Source organism: Cyprinus carpio, chromosome B5 (assembly GCF_018340385.1).
Source record: "Cyprinus carpio isolate SPL01 chromosome B5, ASM1834038v1, whole genome shotgun sequence".
Lineage (NCBI taxonomy): Eukaryota > Metazoa > Chordata > Actinopteri > Cypriniformes > Cyprinidae > Cyprinus > Cyprinus carpio.
The window spans coordinates 20774020-20801332 of NC_056601.1; the positions used below are offsets into that span (position 1 = coordinate 20774020).

Genomic DNA, 27313 nt, shown 5'->3' on the forward strand with positions numbered 1-27313 from the left:
TCTTCCCCACAAAAAAAGAATCCCCCCCCCCGCTGGAGAAGAAGGACGGATGAACCTCGATGCTAGAGAATCAGAAATATATTTCTCCATGGCCTCCCTCTCAGGAACTGATAGAGAGTAAAGCTTGCCCTTAGGCGGAGACTTCCCTGGTACTAAGTCTATGGCACAGTCATAGGGACGATGCGGAGGAAGAGAAGCAGCGCGGGACTTACTGAACACTTCCTTCAGGTCCAGGTACTCCGCGCGGGCACGTTTGACAAAACCGTAGCCTCCTCCTGAAACACAGACACAGACACAGCAGAGCAAGCAGAAACAAGACAAGACTCATGACAACATTTACTCCACGAAGTGATGGTGTTGGAACCCCAATACACTCGTGGGTTGTGTTTGACAAGCCAGGGGTGACCAAGTACGATGGGAGCCACAGGGGAGTCCATGAGGAGGAAGGGGATGTTCTCAGTGTGGTTGCCGGAGGTAAGAAGGGTAATGGGACCAGTGGTATGGGTGATGCAGGGTAGTACTTGGCCATTGAGTGCGTTGACGGTGATCTGATGGGAAAGGGGAGTGATGGGGAGTTTCAGGTGTTGTGTGCGAGGTTAGTGTCCATGAAGTTACCCTCTGCCCCCGAGTCCAGAAGGGCGTGACAGGTGTGCGTGTTGTTGGCCCATCTCAGTTTCACCGGAAGGAGAGTTGATGTTGTTGAGGACTTCCCGGCGGAGATCCCACCCGATAGTAGCCTCAAATTTACTACCGGGCTGGCTCTTTTACTGGGCAAGAGAGTAGAAAGTGTCCAGAGCCGCCACAATACAGGCACAGTCCTCGGGACCTCCGCCTCTCTCTCTCCTCCCGGGTCAGTCGAGCTCTACCCACCTGCATGGGCTCATGATCGAAGACGGAACCGACCGTGTTCTCTCTACTCGAGCTGCCACTCTCTAGGGTGCTTGGGAGACGTGGGGGACAGGCGTGTGCCCCCAGACGCTCGATGCGGGCATCCACGCGGAGCGCCAGGTCGATGAGTCCATTGAGGCTGGTGGGCAACTCGAGGAGGTAGATCTCCTTGTGAACACTGTCGGCCAACCCATGCAGGAACATATCCCACTGCGCCTCCTCGTTCCACTTGCACGCAGCCGCCAAGGTGCGAAACCTGATGGAGTAATCCGCCACAGAGAGATTTCCTTGCTTGAGTTCCGTCAGCTCGCGGGCCGCCTCCTTGCCGGCCGCGGCACGGTCGAATACCCTCTTCATCTCCTCGGAGAGGGAGTGGAACGAGGCGCAGCATGGATCTCGGTTCTCCCACACCGCCGTTCCCCACAGGGCAGCCCTCCCAGAGAGCAGAGTCAGCACAAACGCCACCTTGGACTCCTCGGTCTCAAAGGTGCGAGGCTGCAGAGAGAAATGCATGGAACACTTGGTTATGAATGTTCTGCAGTAATTAGGCTCACCGGAGTAGTTCTCGGGAACTGGTAGGCGTGGTTCGGGTCGATAGCTGGGTTCGGTGCTAGCCCGGGGAACCAACGGTGCGGGTGGCGCAGCGGGAATGGTCAGCTGTTGGATCTGCTGGGTGAGCTCGGACACCTGTGTCACCAGTGCTTGGACAGTGCGTCCGGTGTTGACGATGCTCTCCTGCTGCTGATCCATGTGGTTGACACTGTGGTGAATGAATTCGGAGAGTGAGGTGGAACTTGCTGCTTCCATAGTCGGTCAGAGCGTTCTGTAACGGTAACAAATGGGTGAGGAAGCAAATGCAAGAGTTAAATGTAATGTTTATTGATAACAGGAATGTAACTGAGTCCAAGGGAAACAATGGTGATAACAGCGATGGCAGACGATGATCCAGGAAGTGGTGGTGAGTAGATGCAGCAGGAGAGCGTGACACAGGCCTGAGATGAGCAGTCCGTGGTGGTAGTCGGTGCATCCGGTGGTGAAGAGTGGACGGGGTTCCAGGGAAGACAACAGCGAACAAACAGCACAGAGGAACAAGGACAAGAACCAGGCAACCAGACGGGAAACTGCATAAAACGCTCTGACAAACACAAGACGGAAGACAGGGCAATAAATAGGGATCAGGTGATGAGTACCAGCTGGTGCAAATGAACAATCAACGGCGACGCCCACATGAAACAATCAGTGCAGACGAGCGACACACAAAACTCCACCCACATAGTGAAAACCTGAGACCACGGTTTACCAACCGTGACACATTTTTGCAAAAATTATTGTATATGTTGCTTTTTGCATGTTTCATGGCAGTTTGAGTGAGATGCCCAGTGAGTGGCGCTAAAAAGCATATTCAGTTATTCCCGAAACAGAAAAACATGAATATGCCAACATTTTTTTTACATCTGGTTCATACTGTACTGTACATGTACAGGATCATAGCAGTTCAGAAATTAAATGTCGGGATTGGTGCTAAAAGGTTAATGCTTTAAAATAATGTACCCCCTACACTACCCCCAGCCTAAACGTAACTAATAGTGTCAATAAAAGCAAATGTGAGATAAAAATAAATTTACTGAAGCAACCATGCCATTTTTGTCTGCTTCTACATGTTTTTGTTAAATTGTGTTTTACAGGACTTGTACCCTAGCGCTTGTATCAGGTGAGCTACTGAACAAGTTTACCATGTCAGAAAAACAAATACATATGGTTCTGGTTATGCGATGCAAACATTAAAATGTATTTGTTTATAAATCATGCACTGTGGTAAAAGTGTTCTGAGGTCATTTTGTAATGTAACATAGTTTTATGGATAGGGGTTTGTCTGCGCTGGGCCCCCTCTCTGGTCAGGGCCCTTGGAGTTTTTTTAAATGCAAGCAAATTAAACATTTTGATAATAAACTTGTTTAATAGAATGCAATGGCATTTAATACAATAATTAATACAATAGTTTGTGTTCTGATTCTAATTTTGTATATTTTTAGGCAGTATATACTGTGTGGTATTCAGTCAGAGAGTTCAATAGGATTCCATTACAAAATCACCCAACAATTCTGAATGTGAGTGATATTTCCCTGGATGTCTTTCGTTAATGCGTCAGATGTCTCAAAAAAGTGACAAAAGTTTAAGAAACCAATTTATGGCTCAGGTTACAGCCTGAATAAACCTGCACGCAAATACTGGCCATAGAGATGAATGGGAATATTAATGGATAGATCTTTCCATTTAATACAGACCTTGTCACACACATTCTCTCTTACACATACACACATGCAAACTTTTCTCCTCTATATGTGAGCTCCACAAGCACAGCAGGAGCAAACTCAATGAATAACTCCCCTGTCTCATTACGAATATCCCATGGACCTCATTACCTTTGTCTGAGATATTCAAAGAAACAATATTTCAGCCAATCAGTCTGACTGCCAGAGGCTCTTTAATGTCTGACTGTGATGTCACCAGTGTCTGATTGGATGACACTTACTGTAGGAAGGTTTGACTGATACAGTAAATACTGGTGTTTAACTGGTGTGTTTGCAGGAAAACAACTTGTTCTGAATGTAGAATAAGATCAAATCAGTCCTCAAGCACCAACCTCAGTCCTGCAGTGATGTGGATGAAAGTCTGAACTGGTCGTATGTTCATGTAGCTGAGCGTTTCCGTGGGCCCTGGGGAGAGCTGACACGGCGGCCCACAGTCTGCTCGGCATAACGACACTCTCTTAAGAGCGATGGAGCAGAGGCAGAAAGATCAGTGTCTTTTTACTCTTTATTTTCAGAGATTAATCAAAAAAGGAAGGCCAACTGAAGTGGGGAAAAAAGAGTGGGAAGAACAACTCGCACTGTGAAAGAGAAATATTTTATGAGAGAGATAACAAGAGAGAGAATAAGAGATTAGTTTTCGCACTGAAACTGGCAATTATTAGAACAGGGAATCCTGCAATCACCGCTAATAAGACTAATAAGCATAACAGGCATGTGCCGGACTGCAAACAGTGTTTTGTTTCATGCTGACAGTACAGAATTACAGTTAATATGCTTGGTTATAGCAAAGAGACTCATTGTGATTGTTATAGTTATGGTCAAAACAACAGCTTTTATTTCTTTTTAACCTGCTGATGTGATTTTAGCATTATTGAACTGAATTGCACAAATTAACACTTCTCACACTTCCTATGTAAAAAAAAAAAAAAGAAAAAACAAAAAAAAGGTTTGCTTAATTGTATTGAATTTGCAACCGACATAAAAGTTTCAATAGATGTTACAGTGAATTATAATTTAGTTTACCTTAAAGCTGCAGTCTGTAATTTTTTTTTGGTCAAAAATTATCCAAACTCAATTTTTGGGCAAGTACAATCAACCTTACCTATCTCCTTACCTTTGCCCGATTCACAACGGTAAACATCTAATAATGTTTTCTAATCTGAGTGGTACTGGCAGGTTTTCGTGGAAAATACAAGCTTGCCATCGTTCGTCTTTGTGTCATTACGTCACGTCAGTAATCATAAAGGAGTCCTTGTCACGACACGCACACAGACAGGTAGATCCAAAAGCAGTATGTTTATTGGGGTGATCCAAAATCAGAAAACATCCAGGCAAAGGTCAAAATCCAGGTAATCCGTCCAAAACAAGAAACATAGACAACATCCAGAAACACGAGAAACCAGGGAACCAGGAAACACAGGGTGACATTCAACAAGGACTCCGTGACAATGACAGACCAACCGGGGTATTTATACACAGGGAAATGACAATGCTAACGGGGAATTGGCTGAGTGCAATGATTGATAACCACGGACAGCTGAGTGCAATGAGCAGTGATGAAACAGACAAGACTATGGGAAATGCAGTTCTAAAGTGGGGTGACGATAAGGGGAAGTGAGACCTCTAGTGGCCACCCAGGGAGACACAGAACAGACACCGTGACACTACCCCCCCTCTAAGGAGCAGCTTCCAGATGCTCCTCAGAACAAAATAACCAAAAAACAAAGAGCCCAGGAGGGAGGTGGACTGGTGGAGGCAGAACAGGGGGAGGGATGGCGGGCCAGGCCCATGTAGGGGAACTGGGACCGGCAGCGATGGCTCCCCTGGTAGCCCAGGTGGCTCGGTCAGATCAGGGGGCCATGGTGGGCCCGAAAGTTCAGGGGACCACGAGGGACCAGGCAGTTCAGGTGGCCACGGTGGACCCGAAAGTTCAGGGGACCACGGGGCCAGGCAGTTCAGGTGGCCACGGTGGATCGGTCCATTCTCGTTGTGCAGACGGCCAGGGAGGAATTCGCCATTTGAGTGACCCGAACGGAACCAGCCAATCGGGGAGCCAGTAAGGAGCAGGCTGTGGCGATGGCCCGGTCACGGCCTTGGGAACGGCATCGGGAACGGCCTCAGACAAGGGCACCGCCTCGGGAACGGCCTTGGACACGGGTATCGCCTCCGGAACCATCTCGGGCCCCGCATCGGCCTCCGGAACAGCATCGGGCACCACCTCGGGAATGGCCTCAGGAACGGCATCGGACAAGGACACCGCCTCGGGAACGACCTCGGCATCGGGCACCGCCTCGGGAACGGTCTCAGGAACGGCCTCAGGAATGGCCTCAGGAACGGCATTGGACAAGGACCCCGCCTCGGGAACGACCTCGGCATCGGGCACCGCCTCGGGAATGGCCTCGGGAACGGCATCGGACAAGGACACCGCCTCGGGAACGACCTCGGCATCGGGCACCGCCTCGGGAACGGTCTCAGGAACGGCCTCAGGAATGGCCTCAGGAACGGCATTGGACAAGGACACCCGCCTCGGGAACGACCTCGGCATCGGGCACCGCCTCGGGAACGGTCTCAGGAACGGCCTCAGGAATGGCCTCAGGAACGGCATTGGACAAGGACCCCGCCTCGGGAACGACCTCGGCATCGGGCACCGCCTCGGGAACGGTCTCAGGAACGGCCTCGGGAATGGCATCGGACAAGGACACCGCCTCGGGAACGACCTCGGCATCGGGCACCGCCTCGGGAATGGCCTCAGGAACGGCATCGGACAAGGACACCTCCTCGGGAACGACCTCGGCATCGGGCACCGCCTTGGGAACGGTCTCAGGAACGGCCTCAGGAATGGCCTCAGGAACGGCATTGGACAAGGACACCACCTCGGGAACGGCCTCGGGCACAACCACCTCCTCATCCTCGGGAACGGCCTCAGACAAGGACACCGCCTCGGGAACGACCTCGGCATCGGGCACCGCCTCGGGAACGGTCTCAGGAACGGTCTCAGGAACGGCATCGGTCACCGCCTCGGCATCGGGAACAACATCAGGCACCGCCTCGACCTCCGGAACAGCCTCGGTCTCGGGCATTACATCGGGAACCGCCTCGGCCACCGCCTCGGCATCGGGCACCGCCTCGACCACCTTCTCGGGCACCGCCTCGGCATCGGGCACCGCCTCGGCATCGGGCACCGCCTCGGTCATTGCATCGGAGACCGCCTCGGGAACCGCATCGGGAACCACCTCGGGCACCGCCTCGGCCTCGGGCACCGCCTCGGCATCGGGCACCGCCTCGGCATCGGACATTGCCTCGGGAACCGCCTCGGCCACCGCCTCGGCATCGGGCACCGCCTCGGCATCGGACATTGCCTCGGGAACCGCCTCGGCCACCGCCTCGGCATCGGGCACCGCCTCGGGCATCGGGCACCGCCTCGGCCACCGCATCAGGCACCGCCTCGGCATCGGGCACCGCCTCGGGCACCGCCCCGCCTCGGCATCGGACATTGCATCGGGAACCGCCTCGGCCACCGCATCAGGCACCGCTTCGGGCACCGCCTCGGCATCAGGCACCGCCTCGGGAACCTCGGGCACGTCCACCTGGACGACAGCGGCCTGCTCGGGAACGTCCTCCTGGACGGCAGCGGCCTGCTCGGGAACCTCCTCCTGGGCGGCAGCGGCCCGCTCTGGAACGTCCTCCTGGACGGCAGCGGCCCGCTCTGGAACGTCCTCCTGGACGGCAGCGGCCCGCTCTGGAACGTCCTCCTGGACGGCAGCGGCCCGCTCTGGAACGTCCTCCTGGACGGCAGCGGCCCGCTCTGGAACGTCCTCCTGGACGGCAGCGGCCCGCTCTGGAACGTCCTCCTGGACGGCAGCGGCCCGCTCTGGAACGTCCTCCTGGACGGCAGCGGCCTGCTCGAGACCCCCCTCCGGGCTTTGAGGAACGGCTGACGCCTGTCTCCTCCTCCTCCGCCCTCTATGATGGCGAGCCGGTGGCTCCTTGACGGAAGACTCAGGCGTTGAGTCAACCATCCTGTGCTGTGGTGCTGGGCTGGCGGCCATCTTGTGCTGTGGCGCTGGGCTGGCGGCCATCTTGTGCTGTGGCGCTGGGCTGGCGGCCATCTTGTGCTGTGGCGCTGGCTCAGCAGACGTGACGTGAACACTCCTGGGAACCTCTGGGATCTTGTTCAACCTGGAGAAGTAATTCAAAAATGTCTCCGTGGCCATCTTGGACAGTGGCGCTGGGCTGGCGGCCGTCTGGCCTCGTGGCGTGGGACTGGTGACCACCTTGTGCTGTGGCGCTGAGCTGGCGTCCATCTCGCTGGCCCTGGCAGTGGCATCATTGGCAGTGGCGCCACCATGGCGGACCTGCGCTTCTTCTCCCCTCTCCGTCCGCCATGGTGAGACAGTGGCTCTGATCCATCCCACACGAGCCCCGGATCGAAGTGGGGCCATGGTTGAGAGCGATGCTGAGCCTCCTCACGACCACTCACTCCTCTGCGACCTGCCCGGGTCCCACGAAAAGATGACCAGGCGGGTTCCCTCAAACTCCATCCTTCTCTCCCGCTCGATGGCTGGGGGAGAAACTCCAAAAAACATACCGCTGGATCTAGGCATGACGGAGTCCTTCTGTCACGACACGCACACAGACAGGTAGATCCAAAAGCAGTATGTTTATTGGGGTGATCCAAAATCAGAAAACATCCAGGCAAAGGTCAAAATCCAGGTAATCCGTCCAAAACAAGAAACATAGACAACATCCAGAAACACGAGAAACCAGGGAACCAGGAAACACAGGGTGACATTCAACAAGGACTCCGTGACAATGACAGAACAACCGGGGTATTTATACACAGGGAAATGACAACGCTAACGGGGAATTGGCTGAGTGCAATGATTGATAACCACGGACAGCTGAGTGCAATGAGCAGTGATGAAACAGACAAGACTATGGGAAATGCAGTTCTAAAGTGGGGTGACGATAAGGGGAAGTGAGACCTCTAGTGGCCACCCAGGGAGACACAGAACAGACACCGTGACAGTCCTAGCTAGTAGGCTATATCACACGTGAGGATGCTGCAGTGTAAATGTATTAAGTGCAAATAATAAGTGCAGCCATAATCAAAGTATGCTACTCTCTCTCAATATTCAAAGTTCAAATAGAGACCCAATTTCCCAAGCATGATACAGATAGACAACTTCACAGCCTATTATAGCTTATATACTATTATTACACGGCTCTGTGGAATACTTGATTCTGATTGGTCAGTCACGACATTCCCAGGTTTGTTATCCCTGGATAACAACCTGTAAAAGCTAATAACAGAGGCTCATCCGGGTAACAGCAGTCGGCGCTGTACTCTTGATTGAACTATTTTTTCTTGGTGGAAGCTTTGCGTTTGTTTAGCTAATAAAATATTAAAACTCGATTCAAAATATTGTACAATTATTTAATTATGTCATCCTGGTATCACGGACTCGCTCTTGTTTCATACAAACGCAGCTGCTGCCATTTTGCTACGATTGTTTTGTACACTTTAATGGATTATAAGAGAACTAACAAACTGGTAAGGTTTTAAAACATTTTCAAGAAATGTTGTGCATTAAGTGGTTTGACTGCACCGTTTCCCTTAAATGTCCGTCTTGTTTGAATTTGCCGCTTGCTCGCAACTGCTGTCTTCACGGAAGCTTTGCGTTCAAATATTTCAACTCAAATCAATATTTTGCATCTAATTATTTACTTATGTGGCAGGATGATGTACATCCAGCTGGTTGTTATCTCAGAATAAACCCTGACAGGGTGATCAGGACCCAGAAGCGAAGCGGGATTCTGAGATAACAACCGGCTGGATGTACATTATCCCTTACGTAAAAGCCTAGATATGTTATGTAGCTTAATTTGCATGCATCAAAGAGTCGGTTTCAAAATGCGGGATATTAAAATCACTTTTGAATGTACTTGCACGTTTTACTTTCGGTTTGGATTTAACAATCATGTGAACTCTCGGCAGTACTGGGCGTGAATTATACAATACAAGACATTCATTTTGTCAGACACTCTGCAACGAATCCCCCTTTAATGTTTCTTATGGGCCAATGAGGGTTTTTTCTGTTTGCACTTAAGTAAATTTAAAATAAAAAAAAATAAACAGTCTGGCCAAACCGAAGCCCCTTCACCCGTGGGGCACCTAGGCTGCAGCCTTGGCAAGCCTGTGCGTTAATCTGCGCCTGCTTGCTAGTATATTTGGCAGTATACTTTAAGCAAATTTCTAAGACAACAGAAGTAATTGTAATATTACATATAAAGATGGTCTTAAGTCCTACTTACGGTAAGTGGCTCAAAAACGCACTCTAAAGTTCAGCTAATTCCATTCAGTGTAAATATAAACTACAGTTGTACGCAGGGCACACACTAATGGGGTGTGAGAAACCAACATTTTAAGCTGTCATATGGTCATGTGCCACTCAGATTTTACAATGTGCCCCGCCCAACATGAGGCATGTTGTCACAAATTTTTTCATTGTTTTGGGGTAGATAAATAAAAAAAAGTATACACTGTAATTATGAAACAAACCACATATTTTTAACAGACAAGTGTGAAATTATTGTGGACAAAAATTATACACTGAACCCAATATGGATTTACACAAACTGAGAAAGTCAAAGTGTTCAAATAAAGCATTCTCCCCTAATATATACCATTCAAATGCAATTAACATGCAATAAAATTTCTGAAAATATTATATTCAGTTCAAACCTAACTATTATGTAATAAGTGCTCTATTTAAAAGTATGCTAAAGTGGACTTCTTTTTATAAGGATTTCTGTCATCCATTTCTGGAACCTGTTCGTCGAGTGGTGTTCTTCTCGCTGAGAAGACCCCCCAAAGATGCCCGATTGCAGTCATGCTTTCCTTTTTGCAGCAAGGGCTGGAGTGAAGGCTGTCTCCCTCCACCCTCAAAGTTCAGAGTGCTGCTATTGCTGCGTACCATAACCCTGTCAATGGGAAGTCTTTAGGTAAGCATGACCTTGTCATCAGGTTCCTTAGAGGGGCCAGGAGGTTAAATCCTTCCCAGACCCCCTCCATACCCTCTTGGGACCTGTCTCTAGTGCTGGAATCACTACAGCAGGGCCCATTCGAGCCTGTGCATTCAGTTGAGCTAAAGTTTCTTTCACTGAAAACTCTGCTCCTGCTTGCACTGGCCTCCATCAAGAGGGTAGGGGACCTGCACATATTTTTGGTTGATGATTCGTGCCTTGAGTTTAAACCGGCTGACTCCCAGGTAATCCTGAGGCCCCGGCCCGGCTACGTGCCCAAGTTTCCACTACACCCTTCAAAGACCAAGTGGTGAACCTGCAGGTGCTGCCCCTAGAGGAGGCAGACCCAGCCCTAGCTTTGCTCTGTCCCGTCCGAGCAATAAGATGCTACGTAGACCGGACACAAAGCTTCAGGACCTCAGACCAGCTCTTTGTCTGTTACGGAGGCCGGCAGAACGGGAATACTATCTCTAAGCAGAGGATGGCCCACTAGTGGATGTCATCACCCTGGCTTATCAGGCACAGGCTGTGCCCTCCCCATTTAGGTTGCAAGCTCTCTCAACTAGGAGTGTTGCTTCCTCCTTAGTGCTGGCTCGTGGCGCCTCGCTGACAGATATATGTAGAGCTGCGGGCTGGGCGACCCCCAACACGTTCGCTAGATTATATAGCCTTCATGTAGAGCCGGTATCCTCTTGTGTTCTCACCTCAAATGGGTAGTGGCACCGAGAGGCTTGCTAAAACTGCTCCAGAGTGTCCGTACTGTAGACCCTGTTGAGATCCTCCATCACCCTAGGCAGCCGTACGCGGCGGGATGTCTGGCGCCGGGCCTTCATGATGAATCAGTGAGAACCGTGGAAGGCTGGGTTCCATATTGAGACCTAAGCAGTACTTGTATGTGTATAGTCCACAGTATAGCCTTAGAGCCCGTGTTTCCCCGGCAGACTTCTGCCTTCCCAAGAGGGTTACAATCACCTCCAATTTCTCCATATACACCTAAACAGATGCTATATGTGTATTTGCTTCCGAAAACTCCTTCGGGAAGGATGGGGCTTCTGCAGCGTCCCTGTTCCAAGTGGAACGGGTAAATTTTCCCAGTGTTATCCAATCTCACCCAGTGAGGAAGTGCTTTGACAATGGTGTGCCGAGCCCCAGCCTACACAAAATAGGGGCTCTCACAGGGCACTGGAAGGGACAGCACCCATGCCGCTTTGGTAGGGATCCCAATTCGTCGGTCACCGATGTGACGTCGAGAGTGACCAACTGAAAGGGAACATCTCAGTTATGTAGGGTAACCTGAAGGAGGGAACGGAGACGTCACGTCCCGTCGCCACGGTTGCTGTACCACCACTGAGCCGTCGGGTCACCGGCTCAGCTCCGCAGCGGAAACCTTGTATGCATTGCACCTGCTGCCTTATTATACTCACGCTGTGATCAGCGGCAGTTGGATGCAATAATTGCATGCCAATGTGCATTGGCTCATTTAGTTTACACTCGAAGTAGATTGGTCTATCGAAGGATTATTCCAATTCGTCGGTCACGGACATGACGTCTCCGTTCCCTCCTTCAGGGAATGAGGGTTACCATACATAACCGAGACGTTTTTTATTTATTTATTTATTTTTAGTTCTGAGTGAAGTATTTCTTTGGGACAGAAGAAAGTATTTAAAATTCTACACAAACACATCAGCTTTACTGCAGTTGTCTGCTGTGAAAGACAGAAAGGATGGGATGATTTTCTTTGGTATCACCAGCAACAGATTGTCAGGGCAACCAACCCAATGCGAACATTTTGCCTGACATCAATGCACTTCCATCTCTAGCTGAATACATCCCAGGAGACACTGCAGACAGAAGCAGGATCACAGAGCGCCTGTACACTCTTCTGTACCCAGCGGAGAGGATGTACCCTGAATCATAGATCATTTACAGTGCTAAACAACCTGTCCAATAAATTTTTTCTGTCTTATTTCTCTGTTGTCTAAGCATATGTCTAGTTAAGATGAAAAAATGATTACAATAGAATTTAACTTTTTATACACCTTTTCATTCTTTATTATTATGTTATAATGGTATTGGTTGATATCAGATAATCAATTGTGCTAATCAATTAGTTTACCCGTGCTGTCATATATAAGCTCAGTTAATTTGTTTAAAAATGAATAATTTTAGAGCTGAAACAACTAATCGATTTAATCGATTAAAATCGATTATTAAAATAGTTGTCAACTAATTTAGTAATCGATTCGTTGCTAAATAATTTTTATTTGCCGTAAGCGGCTCATTTCGTGCATATTTTAAATCTGCGGTGACCAAAGTGTGGCAGTAATGAGCCACCGGAGGTTTTACTCAGCCAGTACAGCAGGAGAAGTAGCGAATAGCCAATAGCTGGCCTCGTTTTATGTCACGTGCTTCCCGCACAGCGTCTCTCTCTCTGCAGCATTCAGCGTGATGGGTGAGGCAGGCGGCAGTGAAGTAAGCTCGAGTAAGAACAAGAAAAAAGCGGAAGATAAAACTAATCGGACGAAGTCATCCAAAGTGTGGGAGCAAAAAGAGAGCAAGCCTACCTGTTAAGCCCTGAACATTTGGACATGTTGACCTTTTTGCACTGCAATGCAAAGTTTTTCTCAAATAATGAGTGAATAGTGTTCTGCCTCATTTCCCACAGGTAGTCGAATTCCTGTCAGTTCAGGCATAAGCTGCTTTGTTAACATTTTATCGCTTTATTACATTTTTGAATTTTGCACTGTTATAAGGACCACTACATATTTAAATCCGATGAAAATCACAGTGTGCAAAAGACTTTTATTTGTGCAGATTATGCAGTACAATGTTGTTTGCAAATGTTTAGTCGTAAAAGCTGATAACATTGCTTTTTAACAATTAACATGTAAAGCTTTGTCGTTTACCAGTTCATAATTCAGTTATGCAGCCTAATTATGACTGACTGAGAGAGGTTAATGTTTAAATGTATTTGAAATGCACTTTTTTCTAAGCATTCACTGCTCATTTTCACACAGCAGGTTTTTTGTGTGTCCAATTTTTTTTCTGGACAACCTTCTGATGGATTTTACTTTAAATTTTACTTTAAAATGTGAGTTCCATTCAGGTTTCATGCCATTGGCACTTTATTGGAAGGATTGTTTACAATTTCACAGCATAAGCTATAAAGCTGTTTCCCAGGTATAAGCTGTGTGTTTACAGGAAAAAAATAATAAAATGCAATTTACTGCAATTTTAATTCTGTTTTATTCTTATTCTTCGTGATAATATGTTCTGAAAGATTCCTTAATAAGCTTTGTTCGGGATGTTAAACTACTTTAGGAGCCCTAAGGATTGCCATGGTGAAAACATTATTTGAAATCTCCTTGTGAAATTTGCTAAAGTATGTATGGGTCAGTGTTTTGATTGCAGAAGAGTTTGACAAAGGATAAATAACACATAATAAAAACACAACTCCAGGTATGTTTTTGATGAGGATATGACAATGCAAAATGGTGTAAAATCTCTAAAAAGTCTATGTTGAATGATAAAGACCCTTTGTTAATAATTTACTTGGGGAAAAAATGGGCAAAACTAAAATATAAGTACATAAACCGATTCATCGATTAATCGTAAAAATAATCGACCGATTAATCGATTATCAAAATAATCGTTAGTTGCAGCCCTAAATAATTTACTAACACAGTTACATATTTATAAAATCCCATAATGAACATGCATGCTATTTACTTAAAATAGTTTAAATGTTCAGTTAAAATAATACCTAAACTGCAAGACAAACTTTTTATTTTTAGTGTTTTCATTTATTCAGAAAAAAATGTAATATACATTTATATAGTAGTCAACATCATTTATCATTTAGTTATTGACTATAACATGAATAAATAATTACCTTAATCAGCAAATTATCAGAATCAGCCAAACTTTTTACATTGGTGCATTCTCACTCTCTTAAACAATTTATTAAAAAAGCGAATTCTTTAAACTCAAAAAATAATGCTAAATAAACTATGGGAATAATGTAGTGACAAAAAAAAAAAAAGATTTAGGTTGTGTTAAGCTGTTGAATCATTGTATTTTGTTAAATTTACAAATTTACATCTTCATATAATTCTTAATATGAAGGTAAAATGTTGTCGTTTATAATGAAGGGCAATAACAAAGCACAAGATACTGTTTGAGCTACAGCCCAATACAGAAACAAAAACCCAACACTGTTAACAGAGAGAGAGATAGAGAGGCATACTTCTCCATTAGACTGATTCTTTCAGGAATCGTAATTTATTAGCATTCGTTTTTCTCACTCTTTTTTAACTCAGTCTCTATATCTTCGGAGAAACTGCAAATGGGTCAAAGCTGTAGTGTGCCTGGTTCACACTACCTGACCCAGAGGAGCACACATACACACACACACACACACACACACACACACACACACACACACACAGACCTTCCGTGTCAGGTTCACATACATTAGACACTGTGTTTCATTTCACACAGGAGGGCAGACAGACAATCAGAAGACGGCACAACCATAAATAACAACCTGAAGAAGCAGATCACTCAACTCAATATTTCCATCAAGACATTCCTGTAAACATCTTACATCATTTATCACTTTCCTCTTAGTTTCTTTTTTCTCTTTCAGTTTCCAGTCAAGTCGAATTCTCTCAGTTCTTTTACAAGTCTGGCATTGAAGAAGGGTGTAAATGTATCAGGGACTCACCAAGAAAGTGAGAGAAAGGTCACTGATTGATTCAATGTTCTCTCCACTCACTTTTACATTCAGTTTACTCACTCCAGTGTGCTTTAATGCCTCTGTAAACTCCATGTGCGGCATGTATATATCATCACACTAACAATCACACACACACAGAGGAATCACTGAGTGCCATAAGAGGCTCTTGTTTGTTGTGAATAACTGTGAAGTTGCCATCATCACATTAAATGCAGCTCTGCTATCATTTCCTCTGCATAATACCTTCATTGTTTTCACAGGGCCATTATACTTCAGTTCCCTCATTTCACATCAGCAAACAAACACTCTCTCCTGTGATCTTCACATCCATATTTTAGCTATAAAATAACCCCTGTTTATGAAGATACAGAGAACAAAGTGAACACACCAGAGAGTTAAATTTCTTATTATGTGTGCTGCTCTAAAATTACACTGAGTTTGCGAACAAGAGTTTTTCTTACTCGTGTGCGGGATGTAATGTAGACAAAGCAGCAGACTCTCCAATGCTTATGAGACGGTTTATATTGCATCGGTCTAAGTGTGATTCAGTGCTTTATACAATAATTAATCTAGATACAGGAAACACAGACATAGATGAAAGACACAGAGAAAATCTGATACATCAGCAGCTAACCAACAACTAAACTTGATTAACACAGAAGACGTATTCACAAGTTTTTGACAGAGTTCAGTTTCAAGTTTCAAGTCTATGAAGGCCAAGTCATGTCTTAGAGTAGTAATTCACCACAGACAAATGGGGTCTTAATATACATTGGCTGTCTATTCAGAAACATGACTTTTTTAATCAATGCTACACAACTAGAGAAAACAGAAAAAGACCTACTGTATGGTGAAAAAAGGTAAGAAAACACCCAATTGCACTGTGCTTGATCAGAGTATCCATGAGAAGTAATATACAAGTGTGGAAGTAGTTTTCATAAAAGCCCTGGAGCTGACAAATAAATAGTGGTTTCTTGGTGCAGGCTACACATTGTTCAATTACTTAGAGCACAAACACTGTAACAATACAAAGCTGGCAGAAAACGCCAAGTGAAAGTCCAAATCTCTTTAAGTAAGTTTTCTATAGGCAGAGAAAAAAAATGCTTGAAGACTCCATTTTGTATTATTTTTGCTTTTTTTCCACAACAGATTAATTAATATGCATTGGACAGTGCAGTATTTCACAAATGTTTGTAGGGATGTGTTCTGATAATGAAATTCTGCCCAACAACTGATGCGGTTTTGTTTAAAAAAGAAAACATTAAAAACTTGAATGACTACCTAAATCTTAAAATAGAGAAAAACAATTAAATATCCAATGTCTGCCCATACATATCCAAGACTGGCCGATACAATAGCCTACCTATAAAAATGCTGATATAATCCTATCATTTAATATAATCTTTCACAACCGATTCTGTCAGTTCTTCCTTTAATAAGACAGCTTAGCTTGTTTGCCTTTTTATAAATTTGAACAGTTAAAGAGTGAAATCATAGAGACTCTTGATCTTGATTTGAACAGTGAATTCAAAACCCCTGCAAGCTGTTGGATGGGAATCACTGAGTCTAATTATATCTGTTTTGTAGTTTGACAGTCTGACTGGCTGAGAATCTGCTAATACTTTAAAAGCAAGTGATAAGAGAATGTTTTTCAGTAAGCAAAAGAAGCACATAAAATATTTAAAATAATCATCTATACGTCTTTTGCCTTCAAGCAAACACTCAGAAACTTTAGAGGCTTATTAATTTCCAAACTTTCTCCAACTACAGCAAAAAAGAGAGAAAACTTTCTTGAAAAGGGCTATCGGCAAATATTTCAGCGTGAAAACTTGCTGAAAGGCTGGTCTTGTTTGCAGGGCTGTCTGTTTGGAAGAGGGCATCTATCGGAGCTGTAGTTGATTACATGTGTCTTACCCTTGAAAAGATGCTTCAATCAATGCTCAGAGAATACCAATGCAGTCTGTGCCCTTTTACATTCTCCATTATTACAGTACTTTTATGGAAATATCATTACTTTCTAATTAGAACAGGGAAATATATCAGCATGAGGCACTTATTCTCTGCTGTTAAAATTATTTAAGGTTTCTCTGTAATGATCAATGTAGAGCCCAAAGGCTCAATTATAACAAGCATTTAAATGTACGGTACTCCCACCACCAATAAAAACTTCCAAGGCCTCAAGAATATCAAGGACATACTGGAAATCAGTGCTCCAAATATACATGTTCCTGGCATATAAACATAATTTTTATTTGGCATGAGTGCATGTAATTGCTTTTTGTGCAAGTAGATATGTAGGATGCTGCTGTTTATAGAAGTATTTGCCTGTTGAATGAAGGCCAGTGCTGCACGAGGCATGTGGCCACCCCTGAACCGCTGACCTGTGTTAAAGGGCTGTAATTGTCTTTTTACTGCGGCCACTAAATCTCCAAGTACCCTCACCGTTCCATCGCAACATTCTGCCAATGGTCGTCGCCTAGCAACCGGCATCGAGAGCAAACACTTCTTTCCGTATTTATTCGAATTTAGCTTTTGTGATTGATGTGCTCTGCAACAAAGTGCTTCAGATGGATGGACTGTTCAGTCTCAAAATTCTCCATGTTCAGAAAATATCTGTCTAATCATGGCAGAGGGTGCATATGAAGGAAATGTCTGGGACATAGCAACCGAAATTGTGAATTACATACCCCTGCCATATGGAATAACAAGCCAACCCTCCCAGAAATCCCAGATTTTGATGGTTTCAATAGTCAATAGTTGGCCTAAACGGGTCTGCGTAGTAAACTGGCTAGACCAGTGGTTCCCAAACTGGGGTGGGGGGCGCCAGAGTTCACGGGGGAGCTGATATGCTTTGAGGACAAATAAAGATCTTTAAAATGTTACACTAATAATTTTATATAAAATGTTTTTAAATCATATGCTTACAATGTAAAGATAAGGCAATTAAAAGTGACGTGACATTCAGCCAAGTATGGTGACCCATACTCAGAATTCGTGCTCTGCATTTAACCCATCCGTAGTGCACACACACAGAGCAGTGAACACACACACACACTGTGAACACACACCCGGAGCAGTGGGCAACCATTTTATGCTGCGGCGCCCGGGGAGCAGTTGGGGGTCCGATGCCTTGCTCAAGGGCACCTAAGTCATGGTATTGAAGGTGGAGAGAGAACTGTACATGCACTCCCCCCACCCACAATTCCTGCCGGCCCAAGACTCGAACTCACAACCCTTCAAATTTAATAACTACACTCTAACCACAATTAAACAAAAAAACCACCCCAAATAAAAAAGTGTAATTGACAGTAGTCTACCAGGGCTCCAGAATGCAACTAAATGGATATTTTGCAACATTTTTTTTCCTGCCGGTGACACTAAATTTTGTTAGAGGTCGCGCTTGTGCCACTACAAATCTGCCTAACTGATAAGCGTTAGCATTCTGTTGTGCATGATAAATATGTATTAAATGGCAAACGTGCCAAAAGCGAAAAGAAATAGCACTTCTCGTTTGAAACGCGTCGCCCTGACCTTTTATCAGCGCAGCTCAAAAGAAAAGAGAGCGCAGTGTGAGCTAAAGCAAATGTATTTACTATACTGACCAGTCGTGATCGAGTCGAGACCACTAAACAGCACTGAGAGATCTAGTAATCGCGCTCGAGTTCACCGCAGATTTCTCCAGTACAAATCACATAGGTATGCTATTTAAACTAGTTTGAAGCCAAATAAATCAGAGCTGGATCATTCTCAACAACTGATGCGGAAACACCTGTGCAACAACGATCCAGTTAGAAGACGTTTCAATCTACAAATCACCAACATTTACCATGGTTTTAGTCTAGTAACAGTGACAGTAACCCTGGTATTGTGGCAGAAAAGTAGAATATTCATATTGAATTTTATTAGGGTTAATAGTGTATGGAATATAATCATAGTATTTTTGTTATTAAGTCATATCAGTTGTTTGTTGTGCATTTGTACTTAAACTGAATGTCTTCAGGTCACTGTTTTTCATAGCAAATATCATAGAAACCATACAGTTATGCTACTATTTACAGTGGTAGTGAGGTGCTTTTCCTGTGGTTATCATGATCTACAAATGTATGAAAGATTATAATTTATGTTATAATTTTCACAGATACTCACAGGTACTGGTTTTGTTAATGAAAAATGTACATCTGCATCCCAAGTTAAGCTCCTGCTACTCTCAACTCAGACTGTCAAATGTGCATTTCTAAAACTTGTAATATTATTAGTATAACATGCATAAAAACACAAAATAACGCAAAGGAATAGTTCAGCCAAAAATAAAAAAATGGCTGAAAATGAACTCAACAAACACAGTTTGTTCACCTGAACAGATTTGGAGAAATTTAGCCTTACATCACTTGCTCAGAATGAGAGTCCAAACAGCTGGTAAAAACACAATAATCCACAAATAATCCACACGACTCCAGTCCATCAATAACCGCCTTGTGAACTGAAAAGCTTGGTGTTTGTAATTATTAATTTAGACATTTTAAAGGTGCTGTATGCAAGTTTTTGACTCTACTAAAGCATAAAAATACCATAATATGTTTGCAGATATTTAAGAAACATGCTATGTTAACATACTTGTTTATCTGAAAAACAATGCTACAGTCAATTATTCTCCTTTGAAAATGTATGTTTCGGGCCGGAATGCAGTTCTTTGTTTTGGTTCGTGAAACCCGCCCACTGCCAGTTTACCCAATTGTATTTAGCCCCCCGGGTTGCCAGTTGGCGGAAAACACAGGGTATTTCATTTCATTCATCATCAAGTGCACTCCTTCTAGTTGGTGTCTTCAATCTGGCAACCTGCATGTGCGTCAAGTCTGAGGAGGAGGTGCCGGGTGAAAAAACCCTCTCCAATATTTTGAATTTGGACTGCAATTTGGACTGCAATACCTAGTTCAACCACTCGCTGTCAATCCTACATACAGCATCTTTAACTTCAAACAGTTGTTTCCAGCTATAAAATATGAGTAATCTGTCCATAATATTATTAGTGAACTGATGGACTGGAGTCCTGTGGATAAATTGTGGATTACTGTGATGTTTTTATCAGCTGTTTGGGCTCTCATTCTGATTGCACCCATTCACTGCAGAGGATCCACTGGTGAGTAAATGATGTAATGTTACATTTCTCCAAATCAGTTTTGGCGAAGAAACAAACTCATCTTAGTTGGCCTGGTGAAATTTTTTGAAAATTAAATTTTTTCGTTTTATTTCAACATTTATTCTCCTGATTCAGCCCTATGCAAAGCATGCTGGGAACTAACAAACCACTGCCTTGTTTTAAACAATAAAATGATTCATGTAGTCCCAACATAAATGGACTAAGTAAACTTCGGTTTTACATATTTAAGTTGACTAAACAATAAAATAAATGTATTGTGTTGCTTTTGCTCATTAAGTAAATTAAGCAAGCAGGAAAATCTTTTTTTCCCCAGTGTTATCTTACTGGCAGACAACCATGGACCAGCAACCATATTTCAAAAACCAGCTTAACCTGTTATTTTGCCCCAGAAGAGATCTGCTCGCACTAAATATTATGCCTGGATTGTAAACAGCGTTTGAATAAACTCTTTCATGTAATTTAATGAAGGTGTAACATGAGACTTTGCATTTTTAATATGAAGCGCTACCTAAATTCGGCCTCAAGTGCTTTTATACCACATTATATCAAATTGAATCATTCCTCCCCTGCTCTGCCAAAAATGAACAAAACACTTCAAACGTGATGTCTGACAACACAACAGAATTCAGATGGGATGCCCAAAGCAGTTAGAGAGCTCCAGCATGTATCGCATGATATCAGAGGGGGAGGTGAGAGAAGGAGGTCTCTGCCTCTTTCTGAAGATCTCTGCTGTTCCATGTACTCAAAATCACAAGATCCAAGAGAAAAGTCTTCAAAGTGAAGTGTGAGAAAGAGATATGTTGAGGTTTTACTAGTCTTGCATAGATTTTGGAAAGTTACTGCAATTTTTGTGTGCAGTGTGCCTCAGATGGTCTATGGGGATCCGGTCTAAACCTCAGATTAGGGTTTTACTGACTAGGATAATGTAATGCTACTCAGCAGGGTCCTCAAAGGGCTGGTGTTTAAGAGCTGATCAGAGGTCAGATTGTAAGCCGGACACTAACCTGCAGCCATCTGCATGTATCCTGCCAATGTGCAGATCCTCCTCTCACAGGCTCCACTGGGCAGGAAGATGGTGATGATGGCCAGCAGGGAGCTGACTGCCAGCAGAGCACATCCACCTGAACACAGCACCGCACTCGTCTGCAACACACACAACACACAGCACTTATAAGAGTTCAAACTCTTTCTGGGGCTTGATTGATTTTTACTACTCAAGCAATCCAAATGTAATTCTGTTCTCATAAAATGAGTAAATCTAGCCACAACTGGATTTAATAGTTCAAGGTAAAAACACAGATTTTAAATCCAAACTGCACTAAACACTGAACAAAAACATAACATGGCTAACCAAAGCCTTAATACAATACAATACAATACAATACAATACAATACAATACAATACAATACAATACAATACAATATAATATAATATAATATAATATAATATAATATAATATAATATAATATAATATAATATAATATACATAATATAATATAATATAATATAATCCAAAAAAAAAAAGTTTAAAAAAGGGAAGAAAAAATTAATTGATGGAATAACCTGGTCATTCAGTATATTCCGGTGACCTCATTCTTTGGGCACATAACATAATCATCCATGCAGTAATTATCCAATGGGAGGATGTTAACTATTTGCTTAGTTAAATCCAGGTTGTGATTTTTTTTTTTGGACGGGCAGTATATATATAATATAATATAAAAAATATAATATAATATATATATATATATATATATATATAATATAATATAATATAATATAATATAATATAATATAATATAATATAAGCATATATAAGTGCCTTTATATAAAATTAAAATACAAAACAAAAATCAATTCTAATATAATTCTGTTATTTATGGTACTATTAGGGCAAAATTCATTTCTCATTGAATTAACAATCTTTAAAGCATTCCTATTGATTTTTCTTATTACTAGCATACTAGCTGTTTATTAGTACTTAATATGTGCTTTAGAAGTACTATTAAACGCACATATTAATATCTTATTCTGCATGACCTTATTTACTATCCTTTAATCCCCATACCTAAACTTAACAACTACCTTACAAACTAAGCAGCTAATTAGGAGTTTATTGAGGCAAAAGTTGTAGTTAATAATGAGAATTGGACCTTAAAATAAAGCGTGACCAAATTTTTACAACTGTGAAAGTAAATGTTGACCGTCTCTGCTACTCATCCATTTCCGAAAAAAAAAAAAGCAGCTTTGCAATTTTACATAATATCTTCTTTTGTTCGCCCCACAAGAAAGAAAATCATATGTGTTTGGCACAAATGAGGAAATGATGACAAAATGTAATTTTCTGGATTAACTATAAACTTAACATTAAACACCAAGCACAGAGTCACAGGGTAGACAGGAATATAAGGTGTGAAATCAATCAATTTTTTCTAAGTGCTTACTCATTTAGTGAAACATTGTGTACTGATCCTCTAATCTAACACCTTTATCAAATAAAATGTTTCATCAGTTGAAAGGCTCACTCCAGCACTACACAACGACCACAAGCCTGGTCCAAAAACAAAAATAAAGGTCATCCCAGATAGGATATCTCTAAAATATGGATCGATATCTCTCATCTGGGCTTTTTTAAATCAGATGTTTGCAAGAGCAGGCTGCAGGTGCTGGCATGTTTTTGTTAGACTATGACACAAAACTCTAAAGAGTACCTTAACAGTTTGCGTTACAATCCCTAAAAGCAAAACACGGAGGATGCATACCAGAGACAAGAGGCAATTGATCTTACTCTGATGTAATACAGTTAAGCCTGTGAGGCAGGACACAATGACATGAATTATTGATGTGAAAAAAATTGATTGATTTGGGTAGTATCTGTAACTTAAGGCTTAGATGTTGCTGTGGAACCAATCTTTTAGTTTCCCATAAGCCTAACATTTAAAAATCAAAACAATTGTCAGGATTATATTATTTCACAAAGTGTCATTTTCGTAACCATAAAATCTGGCACAAACAGAACAAATAAGCTACACATAATAATAATATACATGTATGAAATGTACACTTACACAATTTAAACATACAAAAATAATACACATATATGGATAAAAATACAAAAACATACTGTTTGTAATACCACCCAGACCATAGACATGCCACAAGACTGTAAGAATATTTAAAAACAATATTTTAGTATTAATACACTTTTTATCACAGTAGCCTATTCTAAAATGTGTTCAGATGAAGGCTTCCTGTAGAGGTGGGTCACAGGTGGCTGCTTTTCAGTGAGAAACATTCAGAGGTTTCAAGCTGAGGTTTTCTTTCTGACAGTTTGATCTCACTGCCTCTTCATTAGATCAGCTGGAGCTTTCAAATGCTGCTTTTTTTCTCACACACCACTGCAGTATCAAACTTACTAGACCAAAAAAACAACAAAGTAAACACAGCATCTGTCAAAAAGCTATCAGCACATCTCTTGCACAAACAATACACATACACAACAGAGTGCAGTTCTTAGAGCCATTGTCACATTAGCAGTACATATCACAATAATAATACAACTGCTAGTGACTGCATCACCTTGTGGTCCTAATGGCGAAGACATTAATGGCAAGAGCGGAGCGCTAATAAAGACGGGATGGCAGATTCATAGGTGACATCTGAAACTGCAACATTTTGATGGTAATGACAACATTTGTAGTAATTATGACTGTTTGTGCTGATGACAACATTACAACATCCTTTACAATAATGAAATGTGTGCACTGGAAATAGGAAAAATTCTAATAACGCAGAAAACGAAGAAGTGGAATGTTGCAGACATATTTCCTTCAAACAGAACTCATTCCCCTTTAAATGGTATTCATATATTCATAGAAACATCTAGTTTTCTCAGCGCCATCTCTTGATCTTGCCATCTCTGAAGCCTTTAGATGAAATGAGCTCTTGCCCACTGTGCTGTCAAACATTACCATGTTTCATTACAACTAATAGAGACATATTAGGGCTGCAACAGATCAGATCCAGAACTAAACGGTATCCAGGAAAATCATAAATAGGCTGTCTATGACAGGAATGTTCATGATGCAGTTTGCATATTTCATCCCGAATGTATATAGTCTACGTATGGCTAGGAAATGGAAATGTACTTCTGAAGTCAATACTAATTAGTGGTGCTTGCCAAGTGTGCTGTGACTTTTCAAAGTGATCAGACTCATGATTTTTCATCTAGTGGATGATAAACTGATCAAAAAATTCTATACACTGATGCTGAAAGCAGGACCATTTCTAGAGACCAGAATATCTCAATAGAGGCTTGAGGTGGGCTGTTTTGAGTTGGGCAACCACTCAGAAGACCACAGAAACTGCATGGCTACACTCTGACAACAGGCCATAATATCAACAATCTTACATTTTGGTTCAACTGTAATTTTATGAAGCTACAAGAATAAGGAAACAAAATGAATCATGGTACTCTCATGAATGGAGGCAGACACTGACGTCGAAGAGAAAATTTGCTGAATAAAGTCTTTATTTTTTTTCACCTATTTTTGTAGCGTCGTAAAATTACAGTTTAAACACTGATGTCACATGGGCTATTTTAACGAAGTCCTTACTACCTTTCTGGGCCTTGAATGTGTCAGTTGCGTTGCTGTCTATGCAGGATCTCATAAGAAATATCTTCATTTGTGTTCCGAAGATGAAAGAAGGTCATATGGGTTTGGAACGAAATGAGGGTAATTAGAATTCAAATTTTTGAATGAACCATCCCTTTAGGGGGAATACCTTCATGCTTATTTTTTAATGTAAATCATACATTTTCATACAAATCAAATCGTACAAGTTCCCACAAATTCGTAACCAATTCTTAATTTGCCAAAACATATAAAACATATGAAAATAAAAAGTTGCAAATTTAACTTATGCACACAAATTGGAATATCACATAAAACATTTGCAAATAAGCACCATTTCCATCCAACGAGTCAAAGAGAACAAAATCATCACTTCCTGATAAATTGGCACTCTAAATATCACTTAGAAACATAGTAGAAGCTACAGAATATAGCAATTTTCATTTAAGAATGACCATTACAACATTTCCTCTGATAAGTGAGATTAAGACATCCCATAGTGCAAAATCACATGACTTTATTTATTCGGCAAATGTGTTTTCATCTCCCATAATTCGCAGTAACCCTTATTCATACAAATCAAAAGTAACATCAAGCGAGCGTAAATTTTTTGAAAAATTAAGGGATTTGTCCCCCAAAATTCGGGGTTTCCATCATTAATTTTTCATTCAATTCATTCAAAATGTCCATAAAAACATGGTGATGGAAACATAGCTATAGTTATGTTTTCTCATGAGATTATTTTGGCAACATTGCTAGTATTGTGGCAGTAAGTTTTCCACAGGCATCGGCTTCTGTTAACAGAATGTTAATTATGCGCAGCTGAGTGACAAGTCATGTGACCCACATTTAACTCAGTCAGATTTGGAACCCTGATGGCAGTGGATGTGTCACTGTGGGCTTTAAATTAAAGGCATAGTTCACCTAAAAATTAAAAGACTATATTTTAAGTGTTTTTGCACATACCCTGGAAGTCAATGGTAACCAAAACTGAAAATTCTTCGAAATATCACCTTGTGTGTTCTGTAGGAAAACAGCAGTACAGTCATATAGGTTTGGAACAACATGAGGTTGAATAAATTATTATGTGTTAACTAGTCATTTAAGTAAATATAGACTCCAAACAAAGAATCCATTCTCATGTAGGTGAGGCTAGTTCAGGTCTTACCCACTTCATGCTCCTGCCCCCTGGCTTTGTATCTCCCCCTAATTTCTTATAATATTTTCTTTTTCTATATAAAGTGCAAAGCACCCAAGATAAAATTAGACAAAAAGAAGAAAAGAGAAAAGAGCTGATGATGCAAACAGAAGCCCTCACCTATTGAAATGTTAATATACAGCTTAACCGTTCGCATTCTTACTCATTTTGTTTTGGCGGAACAGCTTGGCATTTGTTATGCACCAATCAAACCAATGTTATTTGTACAATATTTAGTGCAAAATATTTAATGTGCATATGCATGAACAATCAGCTTTGGCAAATCTGGCCCTGTGTGTCATAGACTAATTTTATTCATTCCTCAAAGACCTTAATTCAATTGTTCTTAATTAGTTTGACATTTCAGGCCTGGCTTTTGCCACAACTCCTGTGAGCAATAATTAAAGATTATGCTTCTGCTTGAAACTAGAATATAAAATCCATGATTACATTGTGTCCAACATTGTGCTTCTGAAACGACATCACATATATTACACATACACAATATTCACACAATGTATGCAAGACTTTCCAAACTCCAAACTCCAGCTGCTGTTCATTTACATGAAAAATGGCTCCTAACAGTGCTGCCTCTTTCAGAGAACAGGTTCCTAAATAGATGCTAATTATTTGCCTCTATACACACTGCAAACAGTAAACAGCACTGCAGAGGAAGTGCATTGTGAAGGAGAGAGGTCACGCTATGATGGAAACCAATTTCTCTACCTAGATGAAAAGAAAACAAAATAGAGAAAATTATTATAAGAAATTACACATCAGACATACTGTCAAATCCCTCTCAAAACATTCAGAGTTCCTTGCTAATTTGATTTAAGTCAAGGAAAAAATGGACGTTTTCTGCAAATTCTTTAGGGCACAGAAAGAAAAATAACATGACAAGACTCTGTCAGTCCATAACTGCAGTAGTTATGAGCTTTAATACTAGAAAGACACTAGACGAAACATTAACAACTAAAATTTTTATTCTACAATAAAAATAATAAATAAATTTTGAATAAATTCAAAATAAGATTATTTGCTGAAAACCCTGCCCTTCTGTGTTTGACCATTTCCAAATTTTAAAGCAGGCAAATGCTTATGTATGGCTTCAGAAAACATACAGCACAAGAATTCAGTAATTGCAAAAATTTTGTCAATTTTATCACTAAATACAAATAATAAACAATGGCATGACAGATCGCCATGCACTTCAGTTCAAGCGCCAGTGGGGAGCGTTTTTATTTCAGTGCAAATTATATTTAAAAATACGTAGCAAATGAAGTTAATAGTTTGAACTGTTGTTGTTCATTTTAACCTATAATATATTATAGTAATGCACCAACTGACATGATATTATT

The 27313-nt window shown here is 42.2% G+C and overlaps 1 protein-coding gene across 2 annotated transcripts in view; it reads right to left on the reverse strand.

Annotated features, from left to right (window-relative positions):
• LOC122137492 (transmembrane protein 211-like) overlaps positions 1 to 27313 on the reverse strand; it is a 133909-nt gene that overhangs the window by 73927 nt on the left and 32669 nt on the right. For both annotated transcript variants that reach the window (XM_042724855.1, XM_042724856.1), the window contains one exon: positions 21127 to 21265. In XM_042724855.1, coding sequence (XP_042580789.1) covers positions 21127 to 21265 — 139 coding nt within the window. The remainder of the gene's footprint in view (positions 1 to 21126; positions 21266 to 27313) is intronic.